The sequence below is a fragment of the Cololabis saira genome, chromosome 19 (assembly GCF_033807715.1).
Source record: "Cololabis saira isolate AMF1-May2022 chromosome 19, fColSai1.1, whole genome shotgun sequence".
NCBI lineage: Eukaryota > Metazoa > Chordata > Actinopteri > Beloniformes > Belonidae > Cololabis > Cololabis saira.
This window is the reverse complement of record NC_084605.1, coordinates 14,233,703-14,253,837: the sequence shown is the minus strand read 5'-3', so window position 1 is coordinate 14,253,837 and position 20,135 is coordinate 14,233,703. Positions and strand designations below refer to the sequence as shown.

At 42.2% G+C, this 20,135-nt stretch overlaps 1 protein-coding gene across 1 annotated transcript in view; it reads left to right on the top strand.

The window, feature by feature from the left end:
• Positions 1 to 20,135, top strand: part of wnt3 (wingless-type MMTV integration site family, member 3) — a 36,257-nt gene that overhangs the window by 10,115 nt on the left and 6,007 nt on the right. Inside the window, exons 2-3 of the mRNA XM_061707640.1 lie at positions 11,172 to 11,413; positions 18,066 to 18,331. Of these exons, the coding sequence (XP_061563624.1) occupies positions 11,172 to 11,413; positions 18,066 to 18,331 (508 nt within the window). The remainder of the gene's footprint in view (positions 1 to 11,171; positions 11,414 to 18,065; positions 18,332 to 20,135) is intronic.

Sequence of the window (20,135 nt, the reverse complement as noted above, 5' to 3'; positions counted from 1 at the left end):
GTTTTTATAGGGATGGGGAGGTTAAGTAGTAGACATGTGCCTACAATCAAATGGACTTGTGAGGATGATCATCAGCAAGTATGATATAAAGTATGATATGATAAAGTATGATATAAAAGCAGGTCATTTGGCAGTTTGCTGATCTGGAGCATGACGGGGTGTGCACAGTGCCAAGGAGGAAAGTCATCAGCAAAGATCTTAGATGAGCAGTTTTTGCTGCTCATCAATCTGGTAATGCTACAAGGTCATGTCCAGGCAATCGAAAGTCCATCATTCAACAGTGACAAAGATTATTCACAAGTGGAAAACTTGTAAGACAGCTGCCAATATTCTTTGGAGGAAAAGTCCCAGCAAGGTCAGACCAAGCAGAGCTCAGAGTTACCAGACGTTACAGGCCTACGTTCGTACTTTAACATTTAAAATTCCAGAAAGTACAATTAAGAAGGAAAAAGACTGAATAATTACTTCTGGTTTTGAATGGTTGCCCGGAAGAAAATCTCTTCTCTTATCTCTGAAAGCATCACGTCTTAGGTTGTTGCTTCTGAACAACCCACAAGGTCTTTTGGACGTCAGTGGGATCAAACACTGCATCTCAGTACAAACACTAACTATGTGGTGGGGGAACGGTGATGATTTGGGCTTCTTGTGGAGCCACAGGAGCAAGACAGTCAACCATGAGCTGACTATGATATATTTGTCCGACAGAGAAAATTCAGCCAATAATTGGGTCATGCTTTATTTCATCTCATGTCACATCAGCAGGACCGCATGAGTGTGTCAGCATCAGCACTGCATCAGCTCAGAACACTGCATAGATCCACTGCATATATCCACTGCATATATCCACTCATCTTTCTATCTTATAATTCTCTCTCATCTGTCTTTCTTTTTTTTATAACACTTTTGAAACACGGATTAACCACAAAACTGTCATAAGAAATGGTTTAATTTGAGAAACTGCCATCCACAAGGTGGTTAGGTTGTGAGCAACCAAACCAAGGTATAAAGTGGGATATAGTATATGCTAGTATATGGTCCATGCATGTCTCCACAACACTATAGAGTTGTAGTGTAAGTTCATCATTATCTTTGCACAGTGCCCAGAGAAAGTGAGGTGATCGGTGTCAGATTTAGAAATATATAGCCCAGATGTTACATTGGTCCAGTCGTAGTCCAGGACCTCACTTTCTCTGAAATGTGGTGGCAGAACCTCAAAATAAAACAGTGATTAAATGAATTCCTACCAAACTTTTTGCGCTGAAACAACATTATAAAGAAGGTCAAATTCTTCCCAGCAATCTGGAGTCCCAATAACAGCATACAAAAACCAATTCAACTCACTGAATCCACAAGTGATTCAATCACAGAGGGAACTTACTTCTCACAGGCAGATTTTGCATTTGGGCAAAACAAAAGAAATCAGGAACCATAGAAGAATCTGAAAAGAGAGCAATGTGAAATGTGCTTTATTCTTGCATTTTCGGCTTTGTTGCTTTTAGTTTTATTGTTATAGGCACTTCTAACTAGTAATTACACAGCTGCTGACTAAACTACAACCTTAAAACATTGTATAAACATGGTGAACAATTGTAGCTTCCATCTAATACAATAAATAAAAATATTATATGTTGTATGTATAATGTATGCTGACTTCAGGAAGATCTTAAACATGGGTCAGTGGCGATATTTCTACTATCACAGCCAAGAAGATGCTAACAAGAACTGCATGTTGAGGCTAACAGAGCTCTTCCTGCATGAAGAAACGTTTTACAGCTATCATACCAGTTTTTCCAAATGTGACCAATTAAAACATCACACAGGAAACAGGAAGCTCTCAGATAATAAGTTAGTTTTGTTTCTAAAAAGCTGCATATAGTATGGTTGAAAGACAAAAACAAGCACCTACCAATGTTTTGAAGTCATTTTTCAGTTTCTCCAAATCCTTTTCTAGCTTCACAAGTTACCAATATCTTTCAAACGTAACCAGATGTGACGATCAGCAGAAGTTCATGTTCACATGGAAATAAATAAATAAAGATAGCACTTAGAGACGACATGTTGTTGCTGCACTTTGATGAAAAAAAACAAACACATTTTGACCATGGAAAGAAAAACAATGAATCATTTTGATATTTTTGGCAATATATGCCAACGTATTGTATACACTTAAACATAATACCTAAATGTTGATATTTTGGTGCCAGTTTTTCAATTTCTGATACTAAATATACCCACCCTGGGAGGCAAAATGAATAAAACTCGGACACCTGTGAGAATACCATTCATTAAAGTATCATAAAAGTAGTATAAAGTCTCTATAGTGATCAACTATCTAATATCACAATGCAATTGTTAGGTTGATGATGATGATGATGATGATGATGATGATGATGATGATGATGATGATGATGATGATGATGATGATGATGATGATGATGATGATGATGATGATGATGATGATGATGATGATGATGATGATGATCCAAGCACTGGAAGCATTTAAATGGACTTCACAAAGTTGTTTTACCATTGAATTGATTTTCTTTTCTTTTCAAAAGGCCTTTTGTTTCTCATTTGACAGCACAACTGGTTTCAGTATGTTTTCGGTCAAACAAAAGGACAATGTTCAGCAGCAATACAATAAAATGATCATGATGTCAAACACTAAGCATCTCACAATCATGAGCTGTAAAGTAACTTGTAGAGGAGGCTGTATAAATGTAGTGACATATGCAAAATACATTGTCAAGTATTAAAGATCTGATCTTTTTTTTGTCCATCTGCCAGATGACATCAGCATTAATGCCAAAAGTCCAGTGCAAATAGCAGAAACAGTCTTCACATTAAAGGGATGTCAGTGTCCGACCTCACGTCCACTCGGTCAAATTCTGTTTCAATCAAAAAAGTGTTATGATGGGTGACATTTAAAAAAGAGCTTTTCACCATCTAGAACAACTCCAACCTCAAAAACAGTTAAATTGACTCCTTAATTCACTTCATCATTTTCAATTTTTTTTTTATCTCAGTACATCTCACGGCCATGGTAAGTACATGGTCAATATTTCAAGACGGGGTATTATGCACAGACCCAGTCTGTGTAACTACCTGATGCTGGATCCATGAGGCACAAAAATACACAATATTTGTTGTAACTTCTGTTAAATCTCCTAAGTCTCTGTTTTTTGGATCGTTAAAATGTTGCTCTTTGCTTTCTGATCCTCCAAACTGAGATTACCATTTCCTGTTTCCTGCAGGTAAGAGTCTGCTCATGCACACATACTTAACACAATCCCACTTTTAAAAAAAAGAAAAACTGCACACCCTTTAACACCTGACTTGCTATATCATGAACTAATGTAGACCACCAGGCTAAAGCATTGAGACCAGATGTAAGACCTCATTAGTAGGACCTGGGAATGTCGTCATACCTGAGTTGACAGCGTTTGGTTGTGAAGTACATTCGTATGACATGAACTTGCCTAAGCGCTGGCCTCGGCATCGGTGTTGCTACGTGTCATCAAACACATCCTAACAGTGGGGCTACATGTCCGCTGCCGAAGAGCAAAGGGATATATGTGCATGTCTGACTAAATATGAATAAAGGCAGATTCTCATAAGGAGCAAAACTGACCGTTTGTTGATGTGAGCAGAGGCCATGTTGGTCTCTGAAGTCAGGGCAGAAGACCTTTACCAAACCGCTATGAGTCATGACCTCAGGGAGCGTTTCAGCTGAAACTTCCATCAGCTTTGAGGTAAAAAGGAAACACAGTATTATTTTTGACTTAACAAGCTCACATGATCCCCTAGTGCTTCTGGTGTAGGGTTGCCACCTGTCCCGTAAAATATGGAATTGTCCTTTATTTGAGAAAAAAATGTTGCGTCCCGTATTGAACTAATACGGGATGCGATTTGTACCGTATTTTCATTAACTTTTACACCATATTCTAGTTGAATTATTGAAATAAATTAACTTTTACACCATATTCTAGTTGAATTATTGAAATAAATTAACTTTTACACCATATTCTAGTTGGATTATTGAAATAAATTAACTTTTACACCATATTCTTCCCCTGTAGGCTATATTACATCTTGGCTGATGTTGACATACATAGCATAGGAGGCTATTTCAGTTGCTAGTATGGTTGGCTGTCTGTACAGTCATGCAAGTTCAATGCTATTAAAGCACTTTAAACTTGAAGTCAAAGCATTTTGTTTTTTTATATAAAAATTTTATATGAAAATAAACAAATTTTTATTCAGTTTAGAAGTTTGGGTTTTTTTTTCTTTTGGCTCCTGCGCTGCTGAAATCAGGGCGTCCCTTATTTCTATTTCTGAAAGGTGGCAACCCTATTCTGGTGGGGCATCAGAACATGCTCGGCACCGGCTCGTAGCATGTTCTGATGCTACGCACTGACTCCTGTCATGCACACCTCCAACAAACAGGCACTGTGACATATTTCCTCGACTGACCCTTTCAGTTTCAGTCAATTGCTCGGGGGTCATGTTCTGGGTCTCTGGAAAGCGTCTAGAGACAACTTTTGTTGTATTAGACGCTATATAAATAAAATTGAATTGAATTGAATTGAATTTAATTCAGTGGAGCTTCCCCAGACACACAATCAGACCAGACCGAGTCAGAGCCGTAAGCCCTCACACCTCATTCTTCAGCCCAAGCAGCAGTAATCTCACTGCATGCGAAGAAGAGAGTCAAATGTTTTTGTTGACAGTGTCTCCATTGCGTGATACGCCACTCTTCAGCAAGGTGTGTGGTGGAATCCCTTTGTTTCCTCTGCTTGATTTCTGCGGTTTGCAGTGGGCCCATCATATTTTCACACCAACTTATTGTAGGTGCTGAGAAAACCCCCAACCAAGCTGTAAACCCCCGCGGCCAGTGGAGGCCCCATCCGGACGTGCCTGGGCACGCTACCTGCCAAGCCCAGCAGTTTGCTGCTACTCTGCTGCTCGTCTCATACCCTGCAGCGGATTCCCCCGGCATTCTGCCTCTCTGGAGGTCTCTGCGCCTGCTTCTCCTTCATGCAGTTGAGACACGTTGCTCGTGGCTTACGAGAAGTGGGGGAAAGGCAGGCGGGATCAGCATGGCACACGTGGTCGACATGCAGGAGTCTGCGTGTGTGTCTGTTTGCACAATGCACCTCATAAAGCCACAGGGTTAAGACTCTCATTAGCACCTAGCCAAAAAGATATTCCTTTCATCTCACCTGCCCTTATGGATCAAGTGAGGCATATCCCTTGCCAACAAAGACAAATAGGCTGGCAGATCCGCAGCCTGTCGTTTAAACATGCAACGGCCACCACAAAGTCTCGTGTGGTTGGCTAATCGCTTCCATCAAAAATCCTGAGCTCCGCGGCCACGCCAGCGCTGAAGCTCAGCTGAACGGGACCCAAACTGGGACACAAGTTGGCCGTGTAGATATCTCACTGGAGTAAGCAAGACGTTCCTTTGATTTAACTGTGTCATGTTGTTGGGTACATTTGACACCTTGTTGGCTCTTTGCAGGGCATCATCCACTCTGGGCCATCGCATAACCGTGAGATTAATGGGCAGTAACGAAGCTAGCAGACAGTGTAATTAAGGACCTCAAGTCAGCAACACTGCGAGCTGAACGTACTGGAGCTGGCAGATGAGCTGATGAGCCGCCTCTGCTTGGGTGAACCCAAGAAAAAGCGCTGGATGGAGGTTGATGAGGGCTATCAAATAACGTTTCAAAAAATGAAATGAAATTTAGATTACATTTTTAAATAGTTTACTGCGCGTCAGTAAGTGTGAGGCAGGGTTTCCTTCTGAAACGTAAGGATGCTTTGTTGAGTATCGGTGTCAGTCGGGGAAGCTCATGCCAAAAAGACAAGTGGCGCTGATTATAGGATCATCATATTCCATCAGACCAGCTGAAAAAGCAAAACAACGCTAGCTCGTGTGTCAGAGCCTGAGCTCCACTGGCACGCCGGCATACCAGGGAGCCCGGTGGAACAAAGCTCACCTCGGATCAGGTTGGGGGCGGGGTTGTGGTGGAAACTATACGTAGCTGTGGACCTATATAAAAGGGGACTGGGGTGGAGGGGTGGAGGGGTGGGAGGGGGGGGCGTTGCTGTGACTTCAATAGCGCGACTTTCATGCTGAGGTGGAGCACTGCGTCGCGCTCATCTGTCAGTCAGGGCCCGCTATGATTGGGTTGCACCCTGCGGGGGTCCTGAGGTCATCCAGAGTGGTGCTCTGATCTGATCAGTTGTTCCCACGTTACCCGTTCATGGCCTGCAGCTCTGCACGGTCCACCCAGACTCCGACAAGTGCCGGGTGCCTGCTGAACACGGCTGACGCCGCGCGGCCGCCGGACGTCTTGCATGCCGTACCCAAGAGCCAGTCAAATCAAGAGTTTCCACCCACAATGTGCTCGTGCAGGCACATGGACATCTCTCCTCATGACGCAAAGTCTTAACTCTGACATGATTGAAATTAAACGCACGAGTTTCTGGAAGGAGCTCGGCATTTTTGTTGGAGCTTGTCGTCATTGGAAGCGTGTTAAAACACGGGCATGGCCAACACGTTTTCTGTCTCTTTTATTTCAAGAGAAAGAGAAAGCAATTAAAATAAATCACCTGCATAAAACTACAATGGTTTCTGGCATCACACCGTGATCCTGGCTGTCTCGTGCGGTGATTTAATCTCTGCCACATCTGCACAGCCCTTCTGGTGAGGCGCAGAGCGTCAGACGTAGCTTTGTTGTCCGGCATAGCCAATATCAGACGCATACGTGATCAGCTCCAGAGAAAACCCACTAATTAGTTCTGGACCTGTACGAGCTGGTGTTTCCATCCAGCTGCATGTGCACGAAGCAGACAGGGCCTTGTGTGCTATCTAGACAATCAGCACATCTGCATGCTAACAAGTGGGAACACTGAAAAACCATTTACTTCCCTGCCCTGAAGTGGGAATGTTGCTCTGCCCCTTCAAAAGAAAAGAAATAGATTATATAAACTTCATTAAAGGAGTCACTTTGTGTCTTTTTTTAATGTTTAGGTCAAAATATCACACAAGGGAAGGGGTACAATTAACCCTTTCAGTCGTCACAATCCACACCCATCTTCTATGAGATTGGCCTTTTCAGAAGTTGGTGTTGTGGCTTTGTGCAACACTTCCATTGGGTTGAGATAGAAGGAGGGAAGCGGAACAAGTCTACTCTGATCTGGGTCCGCGATGTGACGGTAGGCTACGCTGCCATGAAAGACTCCCGTTCAGACCGAAGCAACGTGGCAGGATTAGTCAGAGCTTTCAGTCTGTAGGCACCTCAGGTGGTTGACTACAGCACAGGCATGGCTTTATTAGCTACCAGGTTTATCTGAGTGTATGCCCGCAAGCACGGAAAAAGGGATTTTTTTCATCTCATAATAATGTTCCCTCTAAACAGATCAGTCAATGAGATTTATCTGATCTTTTTGTGCTCTCATCGTACAACTAGAGGAGGCGGCTTTTTACAACCCTTGGCTGCTCCAGCAGGTCATCATGCTACTGTAGGTTCAAGCTGAGCTGGACTCTCTGGCTGGGTGTCTATCTGCACATACTTTAATCTGTCCAAGGGGGGGCCGGGCGCCGGTTCCCTGGTGAGCTCAGGTGAGAGCTGTGATGCACCTTCAGCGCCTCACTGCAGGGTAAACAGAGAGAGACCGACAACCATTCATGCATACTTTCCATCCACAGTTACAGTCAGTTCAGAATCAACTTGAACTTAACATGTGAGATACAGTTTGTAGATGCAATGAAACGTTCTTCTTTAACAAAATCTTTTATTAAAGTGATAGTTGTGATAAACATGGTGCCATAACTTGGAAGGATGTTGAATGAAGAATGAAACACAGCGCAGTGTTTTCTTCTAGTACTTTTGTGTGTGTGTGTGTCTGTGTGTGTGTGTGTTACACACTGTGAGTGGGGCCATAAATGCATCGAATATTACGAGTGAAAGTAGTTGGTGACCAGGGTTCCAGGCAGCCTGCGAGCATCTGAACACCTCGAAGGGGAGGATTGTCACGGTGTGGTGGTTACTGTTACGTTCCAGCTAAACGGTTCCCGGCTCGAATCCTGGCTGGCTCTTCTGTGTAGCGCTCGCAACGTCTACATGTTGCTGCATGAGTGTTTTTTTCCAAGTCCTCCAGCTCCAAAATATGCATCTAGGGTTGACTCTCTGTTGTCTGGGGAGATGAGCGTGCACGGTTGTTTGTGCCGTTGGTCTCTGGGACGGACTTGGCTCCAGCACCTGAAGAGGATAAGTGAACGCCTCAAAACTAACTAATCTAAACTATCATATGGCATGAAAGTGCAACAATAGAATCTTTTTTGCTGATTGAAGACTAAGAGGCCCACAGTGGTCAAAACTACTGCTGATAAAGTTCTTAAAGTCAAACATCCGTTTGGGGATTCTGGATGCGTCGTTATGTTGTTGAAGTCTAATCCTCCAGCTGTAAAACTATAAACTATAAAAAGACGAGTTGTCAGATCTGAAACACATTTAAGACCTCCACATGCACTGTGCATTTGCACAAAGACTTGCATTGATGCGAATGCTTATTGAAATTGGAAGTGATTTTAAATACAGAATTATGGTTTGCAGAAATCCAAATTTAAAATGATGAGCCTCTTATTGGATTAAAAACTGGTCCAACTGGTGCAATGGTTTTCGCGGAGCTGAATTAACTGACATTCACAATTTTAACACAGAAGATGGATCTAAACAAAAAAATGATGAAAAGAACAGAGATGAAAAGGTGTTGACACAAATCAAACTCCTGGAAAAGCTGTTTTTGAGACTCAGTAATTGTGTAAACTAAAACCAATTAGTGCACTTCCACTGAGGGGTGCAGTCCCGCGACGCCTTGTTCAGACCTGGTGTAAACATACCTCCGTGACCCCCTTGACTTGGTCTCTGACGTCTGATCAGAAAGGATGAACAAATCCTCCTTCTATATTGATAGACTGGTCAGTCCATTTTTCTTCTTTTCTATATTAGCGGTACAGTACGACGGAGTATTAGGGCCAAACTAAGACAAAAAAAATTACGAGACTAAAGTCATAATATTACGAGAATAAAGTCGTAAAATTACGAGAATAAAGTCATAATATAATGAGAATAAAGTCGTAAAATTACGAGAATAAAGTCATAATATTACGAGAATAAAGTCGTATTATTTTGAGAATAAAGTCGTGATATTTTGAGAATAAAGTCTTAAAGGGAACCCTGCATATTAAGACATGTAGTCCCTAATTAGCCACAATTGTTCTCTTATACTAAAATATGTTGTTAGAAACACATAAAATAATCTAATTGCTTTAAAAATCTACAATGTTTATTACATATTTTGACCTGCGGGAGGCGCCATGTTTTACCTGCGCAATGTATTCTGGGGGCGATGACGTACGACGGTGGCTCTGGGAAGATAAGTCCCATTAGTTTAACTGGGACAGGTATCTAAAACATAGTTGAGCAGCATCTCCCGGCCGTGGAGGCTGACGAGGGAGCCCATAAGACGTCTCGGTTCAGGCAAACTGGATCAAAGTTCTGTGATGCACGGGAGATCTGCAAAAATGATCAATGTTGTGCGCATCTTACCAGTGCATTAGGCTCCTGCGTAGACGGCGTGGCCTACGGCGTAGACGGCGTGGCCTACGGCGTAGACGGCGTGGCTACGCCGTAGCCTGCGTAGGCTACGCCGTAGCCTGCGTAGCCGGGGCTCTACAGCCCGCAGCGCTCCGCCACCCGCTCGCCGCTCTCCGCTCTCCGCTCTCCGCTCTCGCTGCCGCTGCCGGGATGGAGACGCCGGTGGGCAATATGCACGTTTGAGTGGGCATAGCCCCCCCCTCTCCCCCCTAAAACCGGCCTCGGTGCTGGGTGATGACAGACCCGACGCTGAGGGGACTGGCCCGGGACTTTGACGAAACGGGAGGCGCAGACTTCGCTTCAAATAGGCAAGAACATCTTTATTTAATTTAATGACGCCAGATCTGGCTGGGGTTTTTATTGTAGCATCGGTTATCTGCTAGTTGAAACGTGTGGTCTGTTAGTCTATCTGAGTTTTATGGTGTTTTTATAGTTCATGCTGTATGGGGCTGCACTTTTTTTTAATTTTATTTTACTTTTTTGTAGGTGCGCCGTCACCTTAATGTTCAGCTGTGTTTTGATCTGTGTTTCTGGTGCGCCGTCACCTGTTTAGCTGTGTTTTCATCTGTTTCTGGGTGTCAGAACAGTGGACGGGGGTTAGCAGGTGCCACCGTGTGACGTACTACCCAGAATGTAAAAAACAATGGCGACCTACATGTTAAATTATATTTTCAAATTTTATAAAAACGAAGACATCAACAAGGTTTTTTATATCACATTGTTATAATTGATACCAACATTTATCTTTTAAGACCTACATGTCTTAATATGCAGGGTTCCCTTTAATATTACGAGAATAAAGTCGTAATATTAAATATATTATATATATATAACAAGATGCTGCTCAATATTCCTAATTTTAACACAGGGAGAAGACTGCTCTTCCTGTTAGAGTTCTCATAAATTACCACTTTATTTTCATAATATTACGACTTTATTCTCATAAATTACCACTTTATTTTCATAATATTACGACTTTATTCTCATAAATTACGACTTTATTCTCGATAATATTACGACTTTATTCTCGTAATGTTACGACTTTATTCTCGTAATATTACGACTTTATTCTCGTAATGTTACGACTTTATTCTCGATAATATTACGACTTTATTCTCGTAATGTTACGACTTTATTCTCTTAATATTACGACTTTATTCTTGCAACATTACGACTTTATTCTGGTAAATTTACGACTTTATTCTCATTATATTATGACTTTATTCTCGTAATTTCCCAAAAAATTTTGTCTTAGTTTGGCCCTAATACTCCGTCGCAGTACAGAAAGTGAAAACCTCCTGCTGGTTAAAAACTACGGCTCATTTGATTTTTCTCAGCCACAAATATCTGAATATATAAACATTGATGAAATGATTGTGGGACATATTTTATTTTACACCTGTAAAGACCCAAGTTTGCAGCAGTGCCTCGTTAACCGACACATGAATGACTTTGTTCTGCAGATCTGCACATTTCAGTGCCTCTGTGTTTTGTGTGACGCAGGTCCCTGGCCCTGGGGCAGCAGTACTCGTCTCTGGGGTCCCAGCCCATCCTGTGCGGTTCCATCCCCGGCCTGGTGCCCAAGCAGCTGCGCTTCTGTCGCAACTACATTGAGATCATGCCCAGCGTGGCTGAGGGGGTAAAACTGGGGATCCAGGAATGCCAGCACCAGTTCAGGGGCCGCAGATGGAACTGCACCACCATCAAGGACAACCTGGCCATCTTCGGCCCCGTGCTGGATAAAGGTATAGCTTTTCAGCCTGACATAATTCTAACATTTTTCCTCCTCTTATAGAACTGTGTGCATGTTATATCCGTCTTAAGACCTGCTGATGACTTAAAGAGATCTAAATAACCACCATTAGGCAACGTCACTCTGTACAAAGTAGGTTGTGTAGCTAAGGATATTGCAAGCTGTTACAAAGAGCAGTGTTTAATAGTTTCCTCCCCGAGGCTTCACACAGCCTGCTCTCTGAGGATTTGATGATGATCTGGGGCAATTACAATAATAGACACCCTTCCTGGCTGCAAAGAGAAAAGACTGCATGTACAAGCACGGCCACATTATTCCACTTTCACCCATCTATAGCTCCATTATTGCATTCGTCGACACCAATTTGTGTTTTCCAGTCCTTGTTTACAAAGACATGAGTTGTGCCCTGCAACGAGCGATTAGCGAGCTCTGTTGAGTCTACAAACAACTCTTATAACTTGGCTGCAAAGCTAACCTGGTCTGCAGGAGGTTATCTTCCAAATTACATTATTAAATCAATGTGCGTCTGATAATAGACACACTTCAAATTCACTTTTCATCTTCCATTTACTAAATGAGCGATGAAGACTAAGCAGAAACAATTTACCTTGGCTTGATTTAGGGGGGTTTTGTGCTTCTTGACTTGTTTCCACCTTTAAGTGTAAAACTGACAAGACAACAGAAAACCAGAGTTTTGCTTTGTCGTTGCATTTTATAATTGTAATTTCATAATTGGCATGAGATTTTACTATACTCTCTAAATGCCTTTGAAATAATAGAAAAAAACAACAGTTTACGGAGCGTATTCAACTAAAGGCGAAGCTTGGGTTCACGTTTTAATCAGTCAAATCTGGAGATATTAAAAACTGAGAGATTAAAATCCTTAAATGTATGTTGCCATTAGCTCTTCACACTCAACAGATACGTCATATCAGCAGAGAAAAGCTGTCCTGATTACACTGCCACCGTTCCTCCTTGGACCCTCTGTTACTACAAGGTAGCGGGTGTTTCAGGAGCTATTCCTCTCTTTCTTCATTCCCGCATCCATGTTCCTCTTAAAATCTTCTAACTCATTTGTGTTTTTTTTATGTGAGTCTGAAACAAAAAGGCTTCAATGATGATCATCATGGTCTTAAGCGCATCTGACTGCACCTTTAGTGTCTGTGGAGCCCTCTCTCCTGGGTATGTTGAACTAGCTACCTGGTGTACCTAGGGTTGCCATCCGTCCCGTAAAATACGGAATTGTCCTTTATTTGAGAACAAAATGTTGCGTCCCGTATTGAACTAATACGGGACACGATTTGTACCGTATTTTCATTAAATTTTACACCATATTCTAGTTGAATTATTGAAATAAATTAACTTTTACACCATATTCTAGTTGAATTATTGAAATAAATTAACTTTTACACCATATTCTAGTTGAATTATTGAAATAAGTTAACTTTTACACCATATTCTAGTTGAATTATTGAAATAAATTAACTTTTACACCATATTCTAGTTGAATTATTGAAATAAGTTAACTTTTACACCATATTCTAGTTGAATTATTGAAATAAATTAACTTTTACACCATATTCTAGTTGAATTATTGAAATAAATTAACTTTTACACCATATTCTAGTTGAATTATTGAAATACGTTAACTTTTACACCATATTCTAGTTGAATTATTGAAATAAATTAACTTTTACACCATATTCTAGTTGAATTATTGAAATAAGTTAACTTTTACACCATATTCTAGTTGAATTATTGAAATAAATTAACTTTTACACCATATTCTAGTTGAATTATTGACATAAGTTAACTTTTACACCATATTCTAGTTGAATTATTGAAATAAATTAACTTTTACACCATATTTTTCACCTGTAGGCTATATTACATCTTGGCTGATGTGGACATACAGAGCAAAGGAGGATATTTCAGTAGTATGGTTGTCTGTCTGTACAGTCATGCAAGTTCAATGCTATTAAAGCACTTTAAACTTTAAATCAAAGCATTTAGTTTTTTCATATAAAATAAACACATTTTTATTCAGTTTAGAAGTTTTGGGGCTTTTTTTTTGGCTCCTGCGCTGCTGAAATCGGGGCGTCCCTTATTTCTATTTCTGAAAGGTGGCAACCCTAGGTGTACCCCTCAGGTCGCTGCAGCAACTCTATCAATAAAACCTGCCGAGCTCAGCTGACAGGCTGCAGACATCCATCAGGCGTTTCCGTCCAGGTGTCACCTAACTGCGTCAGGATGTGACAGTGGGAAACAACAGACGCAGGTGTCCTAGTTAAGGCCTCGCAGTCCCCCGTGATAAAGGCAGAGGTTCCTGTGTTGTGACGAGGCTGCTGATTGGAAAGGAATTGGCCTGTGTGTCAGAGGGGAAGGAATCTGGGCAGAAATGGGCAGTGTGAGCAGTCCAAGCTCCTCAGTCAAATAAAAAAGGAGAAGGGAGGCCAAATGAGATTACAGGCAATAGAAAAGGGCTGGGGGGCTCTGCTCAACCCCTACTGTGCATGAAGACCAGTCTGAGCCTCACACAGTCCAGCTCCCACGGACACCCCATTCACACGCCCTTTTGACTCTGTCATGAAAACAGGCTGAAAGGGGATCTCTCCCAACCTAGGTCTAGTGAGCGCTCTCGCACGGGGAGGCAGAGGGAGGCACGGCGGACACAAGGAAGGATACTGTGTCACTTTAGGGGTGATAAATAGAAAGGCTCCAATTAGGGAAAGGAATGATACCAACCGCAAGCCTTCGCCACCTTAAGCCGCACGTCGGCTAGCTGCGGCGGCGCCGTTGGTGGAAGCCCGGAGGAAGCGGGGGATCGAGGTGCGGGTGGGTAGTGGTGTATGGGATTTCAGCTCTGGGTGTTGGCGGAGAGAAACGGGGGGGGGTTAGGGAATGCCAGCTCCGGGCAGAGCGGGGCTGTGGGGGCGCGAGTCGCTGGGCTCTTTGTGCGGATAATACAGTGTGACACAAGGGAAACAAAGGCGGATTGATGGGCCCAGCAGGTAGCAGGGGCAGCATTAGCTCTGGCTAACAGCCGGAGTTCCAGGGGCCCAGCGCTCACAGGAGCCTGGTCCGGAGGGCCCGACTGGGACGGCCAGGGTGAGAGGGAATGCCCGACCTCGGCCCTAGGGTTGCCACCCGTCCCGTAAAATACGGAATTGTCCTTTATTTGAGAAAAAAATGTTGCGTCCCGTATTGAGCTAATACGGGACGCGATTTGTACCGTATTTTCATTAACTTTTACACCATATTCTAGTTGAATTATTGAAATAAATGAACCTTTACACCATATTCTAGTTGAATTATTGAAATAAATTAACTTTTACACCATATTCTAGTTGAATTATTGAAATAAATTAACTTTTACACCATATTCTTCACCTGTAGGTTATATTATACATCTGGGCTGATGTGGACATACGTAGCATAGGAGGATATTTCAGTTGCTATATGGTTGTCTGTCTGTACAGTCATGCAAGTTCAATGCTATTAAAGCACTTTAAACTTTAAATCAAAGCATTTAGTTTTTTCATATAAAATAAACACATTTTTATTCAGTTTAGAAGTTTTGGGGCTTTTTTTTTGGCTCCTGCGCTGCTGAAATCAGGGCGTCCCTTATTTCTATTTCTGAAAGGTGGCAACCCTACTCGGCCCGGTGACGCTCCAGTCACGCAAGGACCGAAAAAACGTTTTTCACGCGCAGGAGGATCAAAACTGGCGAAGGTTTCAGACATGAACTGGTGCACCATGTTGTTGCTCAGACTGCGTGAAACACACGTGAAAGTAACTAATTTACACCTCACTGTTACATTTTGCCAACAAAGGCTCCAAATGAAATGTGCCAAAGATCCCGTTGAAAAAGCACATTTACTTAGCTGCACTTTAACATGATGGCATCTAAACCGCAGCATCTTGAATTTAACCTGCAGCTCAAATGGGTTTTTTTTTACATCTGATTAAGATGTTCTGACAGCACGGTCCGAGATGAGGGTAAATAAAATGTATGGTGAAGTGAGGTACCGGTACATGTCCGTCCTCCATCCACCCACGTCTTGGTACCCGGGGTCACCGAGGTCTCTAGGGTTGCCACCTTTCAGAAATAGAAATAAGGGACGCCCTGATTTCAGCAGCGCAGGAGCCAAAAGAAAAGCCCCAAAACTTCTAAACTGAATAAAAATGTCTTTATTTTATATGAAAAAAACAAAATGCTTTGATTTAAAGTTTAAAGTGCTTTAATAGCATTGAACTTGCATGACTGTACAGACAGCCAACCATATAGCAGCTGAAATATCCTCCTATGCTACGTATGTCCACATCAGCCCAGATGTAATATAGCCTACAGGTGAAGAATATGGTGTAAAAGTTAATTTATTTCAATAATTCAACTAGAATATGGTGTAAAAGTTAATTTATTTCAATAATTCAACTAGAATATGGTGTAAAAGTTAATTTATTTCAATAATTCAACTAGAATATGGTGTAAAAGTTAATTTATTTCAATAATTCAACTAGAATATGGTGTAAAAGTAAATGTATTTCAATAATTCAACTAGAATATGGTGTAAAAGTTAAGGAAAATACGGGACAAATCGTGTCCCGTATTAGTTCAATACGGGACGCAACATTTTTTTCTCAAATAAAGGACAATTCCGTATTTTACGGGACGGGTGACAACCCTAGAGGTCTCCCTCCAGGTGAACAGCAGAGGTGCACCCTGCACGGGGCCACACACACAAAGCTTTATTCCACACATGTGGTGATCTCTGGGAGCGGGCTCAGCCCGTCGACGTGAGCAGCCTCTCACGCTCGCGCCCACTCATCCACTTGCTTTGATCCAATGACTTCATCTCGCCTGCAGGTCTGTTTAAGGAGGCACTCGCCTCTCACATGCCTCCTGAGATCTGCTGGCTGCCAAGGTGGCTGACTGGTGAAACCCTCCCCCTCCTCAGCTCCACCTGTGGGCTCTGGTTCTACAGAAGGGGGATTACCTTATTTTCATTCATTTGTTATTGTTTTTTTCTAAACTGTAGCTGAAGAAGTGTAAAACATTACATGTAGAGCATAAATAGTGCTTGCAGAGCCACCGAGGATGTGAAAACATGTCCAACCTCCAACTGAACATGAGTGAAATCTGTCTGCGGCCCGTAACGTGGTCCGATGGGCTTCTGGCAGTGGGATCACGGAGGAATTCACGGCCTCGGTAGCCAGTGAAGGCGAGGATTAGATCTCAGGTCATGTTCACACAAACTTTTAAAGCCCAGTCACACAGTGGTGCACATGAACCATTCAGGCCTCTCGAAGCTGTGGAGAAGTCTGCTCTAGGATAGATGCACCCCCAAACTAGTGTGTGTGTGTGTGTGTGTGTGTTAGGGCTGTTCAATTTTGCCCAAAAATAAAATCTCGATTTTTTTCTCTCAAAATCCGATTTTCGATTACGATTACGATTATTTTGTGAATTGACAAAAGGCAAAGAAATGATTTCAAATATGCTGTTTTTTTATTGAACATTTGCCCCATTGGGCTTTAAGTGCAAACTTTGCTCTTATTAAACCAAAAATGAATGAATAAAGTGCAAAACTCTGTAAAATAAGTTGAAAAAAAGTTTTAAAAAATATAATAAAATATAAAGTTTTATCTCTGAAAAAAAAATCAGCAAATCAGCACTTGCAAACATACAGTAAGTTATATTTCCAATTAAATAAAACAAGACATTTTCTAATTAAACTAAACTGGGTCTTTGCATGCTAAATAATAATGCAACCCATGAAGGAGGTAGAGGTGTGTAATGTCAGTCATTACATTTGCTATTCACATTTGCAAGTTTTTTGCAAGGAACACGAGCCGGTCTAAGTGAAAAATCGATTTTACGATTTTCACGTTTTAACATCGTTCTAATTACATAATCACGATTACGATTTAAAATCAATTAATCGAACAGCCCTAGTGTGTGTGTGTGTGTGTGTGTGTGTGTGTGTGTGTGTGTGTGTGTGTGTGTGTGTGTGTGTGTGTGTGTGTGTGTGTGTGTGTGTGTGTGTGTGTGTGTGTGTGTCTATGAGCCACAGTAAGTGTGCTGTGATTGTGAAACAATGGTGTCTGGTTACATAATAAGCTGTTGCCTTAAAACGAGGAGTAACTCCATCCCCGAGTGGAAGAAAGGAACGGGCCGACACATTGCTAGGTTTCACCAGAGGGCCTCGGGCACTGGACAGGGATGTGTGTGTGTGTGTGTGTGTGTGTGTGTGTGTGTGTGTGTGTGTGTGTGTGTGTGTGTGTGTGTGTCGGGGGGGCACAACATTCCTGAAACACTATCCAGATGCAAAGCAGCACACCTCAGGGATGACAGGAGGTCACTGAGATCCCACTGAGCGCTCGGCCCACCTGACACCGCCTCAATAGGCTGATGTCACCGTGGCGATTCCTCGTCGTGGCTGACGCTGATCATGTGGTTAATACTGTAAACTAAAGTTGGGAAGTATGTTGTGGTGTTGCTACTGTGCTCTGGGAACTGAACTGGTGCGTTAACAGGTTATTCCTGGAGGTACGTCTGTGTGGAAGGTGGCAGCAGCAAAGATCACCTCTTCCCTGTTTAACACACTCCCCTTTCCTCTCCCCGTCCTTCTGTCTGCCTCTTTCAGCAACCAGAGAGTCGGCGTTCGTCCACGCCATCGCCTCTGCCGGCGTGGCGTTCGCGGTGACGCGTTCCTGCGCCGAAGGCACGTCCACCATGTGCGGCTGCGACTCCCACCACAAAGGGCCTCCGGGCGAGGGCTGGAAGTGGGGGGGCTGCAGCGAGGACGCAGAGTTCGGGGTCCTGGTGTCCAGGGAGTTCGCCGACGCCAGAGAGAACCGCCCAGACGCTCGCTCAGCGATGAACCGGCACAACAACGAGGCTGGACGCACGGTGAGCAGGTTCTGCAAACTGCTGCTGCAGTTAGGGTTGCCACCTTTCAGAAATAGAAATAAGGGACGCCCTGATTTCAGCAGCGCAGGAGCCAAAAAAAAGCCCCTAAACTTCTAAACTGAATAAAAATGTGTTTATTTTATATGAAAAAACAAAATGCTTTGATTTAAAGTTTAAAGTGCTTTAATAGCATTGAACTTGCATGACTGTACAGACAGCCAGCCATACTAGCAACTGAAATAGCCTCCTATGCTACGTATGTCCATATCAGCCCAGATGTAATATAGCCTACAGGTGAAGAATATGGTGTAAAAGTTAATTTATTTCAATAATTCAACTAGAATATGGTGTAAAAGTTAACTTATTTCAATAATTCAACTAGAATATGGTGTAAAAGTTAACTTATTTCAATAATTCAACTAGAATATGGTGTAAAAGTTAATTTATTTCAATAATTCAACTAGAATATGGTGTAAAAGTTAATTTATTTCAATAATTCAACTAGAATATGGTGTAAAAGTTAACTTATTTCAATAATTCAACTAGAATATGGTGTAAAAGTTAACTTATTTCAATAATTCAACTAGAATATGGTGTAAAAGTTAACTTATTTCAATAATTCAACTAGAATATGGTGTAAAAGTTAATTTATTTCAATAATTCAACTAGAATATGGTGTAAAAGTTAATTTATTTCAATAATTCAACTAGAATAGGGTGTAAAAGTTAACTTATTTCAATAATTCAACTAGAATATGGTGTAAAAGTTAATGAAAATACGGTACAAATCGCGTCCCGTATTAGTTCAATACAGGACGCAACAATTTTTTTTTTAAATAAAGGACAATTCCGTATTTTACGGGACGGGTGGCAACCCTAGCTGCAGTCATGAAGAGCATACTGACAAAAATGATGCTAATGCTTCAAACACCACCGTTAGATAAAGGACTGGACAAGTATATCTTGCTCGGCTAGCTCGTCATAAGACAGCCTTTTGTTTCTACTGCATCCATGGCAGCACAGCTTAGAGGTGGGGAAAGTTGCACCTGAGCAAACCGGAAGACTTGTTTGACCCTAAAATACGTCCTCTAGTTTGCTGAAACCCAAAAATGAGAATATGGACGAGTCCTAACTTGGGCTGATTTAGCTGCTGCGGGACCTGAGCACCCTTTAGTCATCGAGCTCCGGCAGGGAAAGCTAGGCTGAACATCGGTCACGCAACTGGACAGTGATCACAACGGATGGGCGAACTAGAATCACAGTCCAGATCTCGACCTGATTGAAATGCTGTGGGAGGAGCTTAATTAAGCAACATCATAACAAAAGGCTAGCCTCAGTTTTTCCACGCTGATGCCATCACTTCTACTCCGTTTTCCCCTGCTGATTCTGCATTTTTGCATTACCGTACTTCAATTTTCCTCCAGTACTCACTTTTCTTTTTAATTGTCTGGCTGTTATAACCTGAGACTTAAGAGGGTGTTTCCTTGGCGTGAGTGCACATACTGTTATCTCTGCTTTCAGTAAAACGCCACCAGTGTCCTAAACATGTTCACAACTGAACTTTGCACTGAATCATTAATGTTCAAGCGTCTTAACGTATGATCTGACATCAGCTTAAACACCAACCTCCCAGAAGTTGTGGAATCCTACATCGCGGAAGCAAAACCCCTCGACAGGTTGGACAGAAAGGCCCTTGTGGGCCGAGAGAAGGCTGCACATGTGCATACGGATGAGACGTAAACGCAGTCCGTTTACTCGCAGCGCGTAGGAAGTCCTGGTTTAGAAATAATACAATGTTTTGAAAA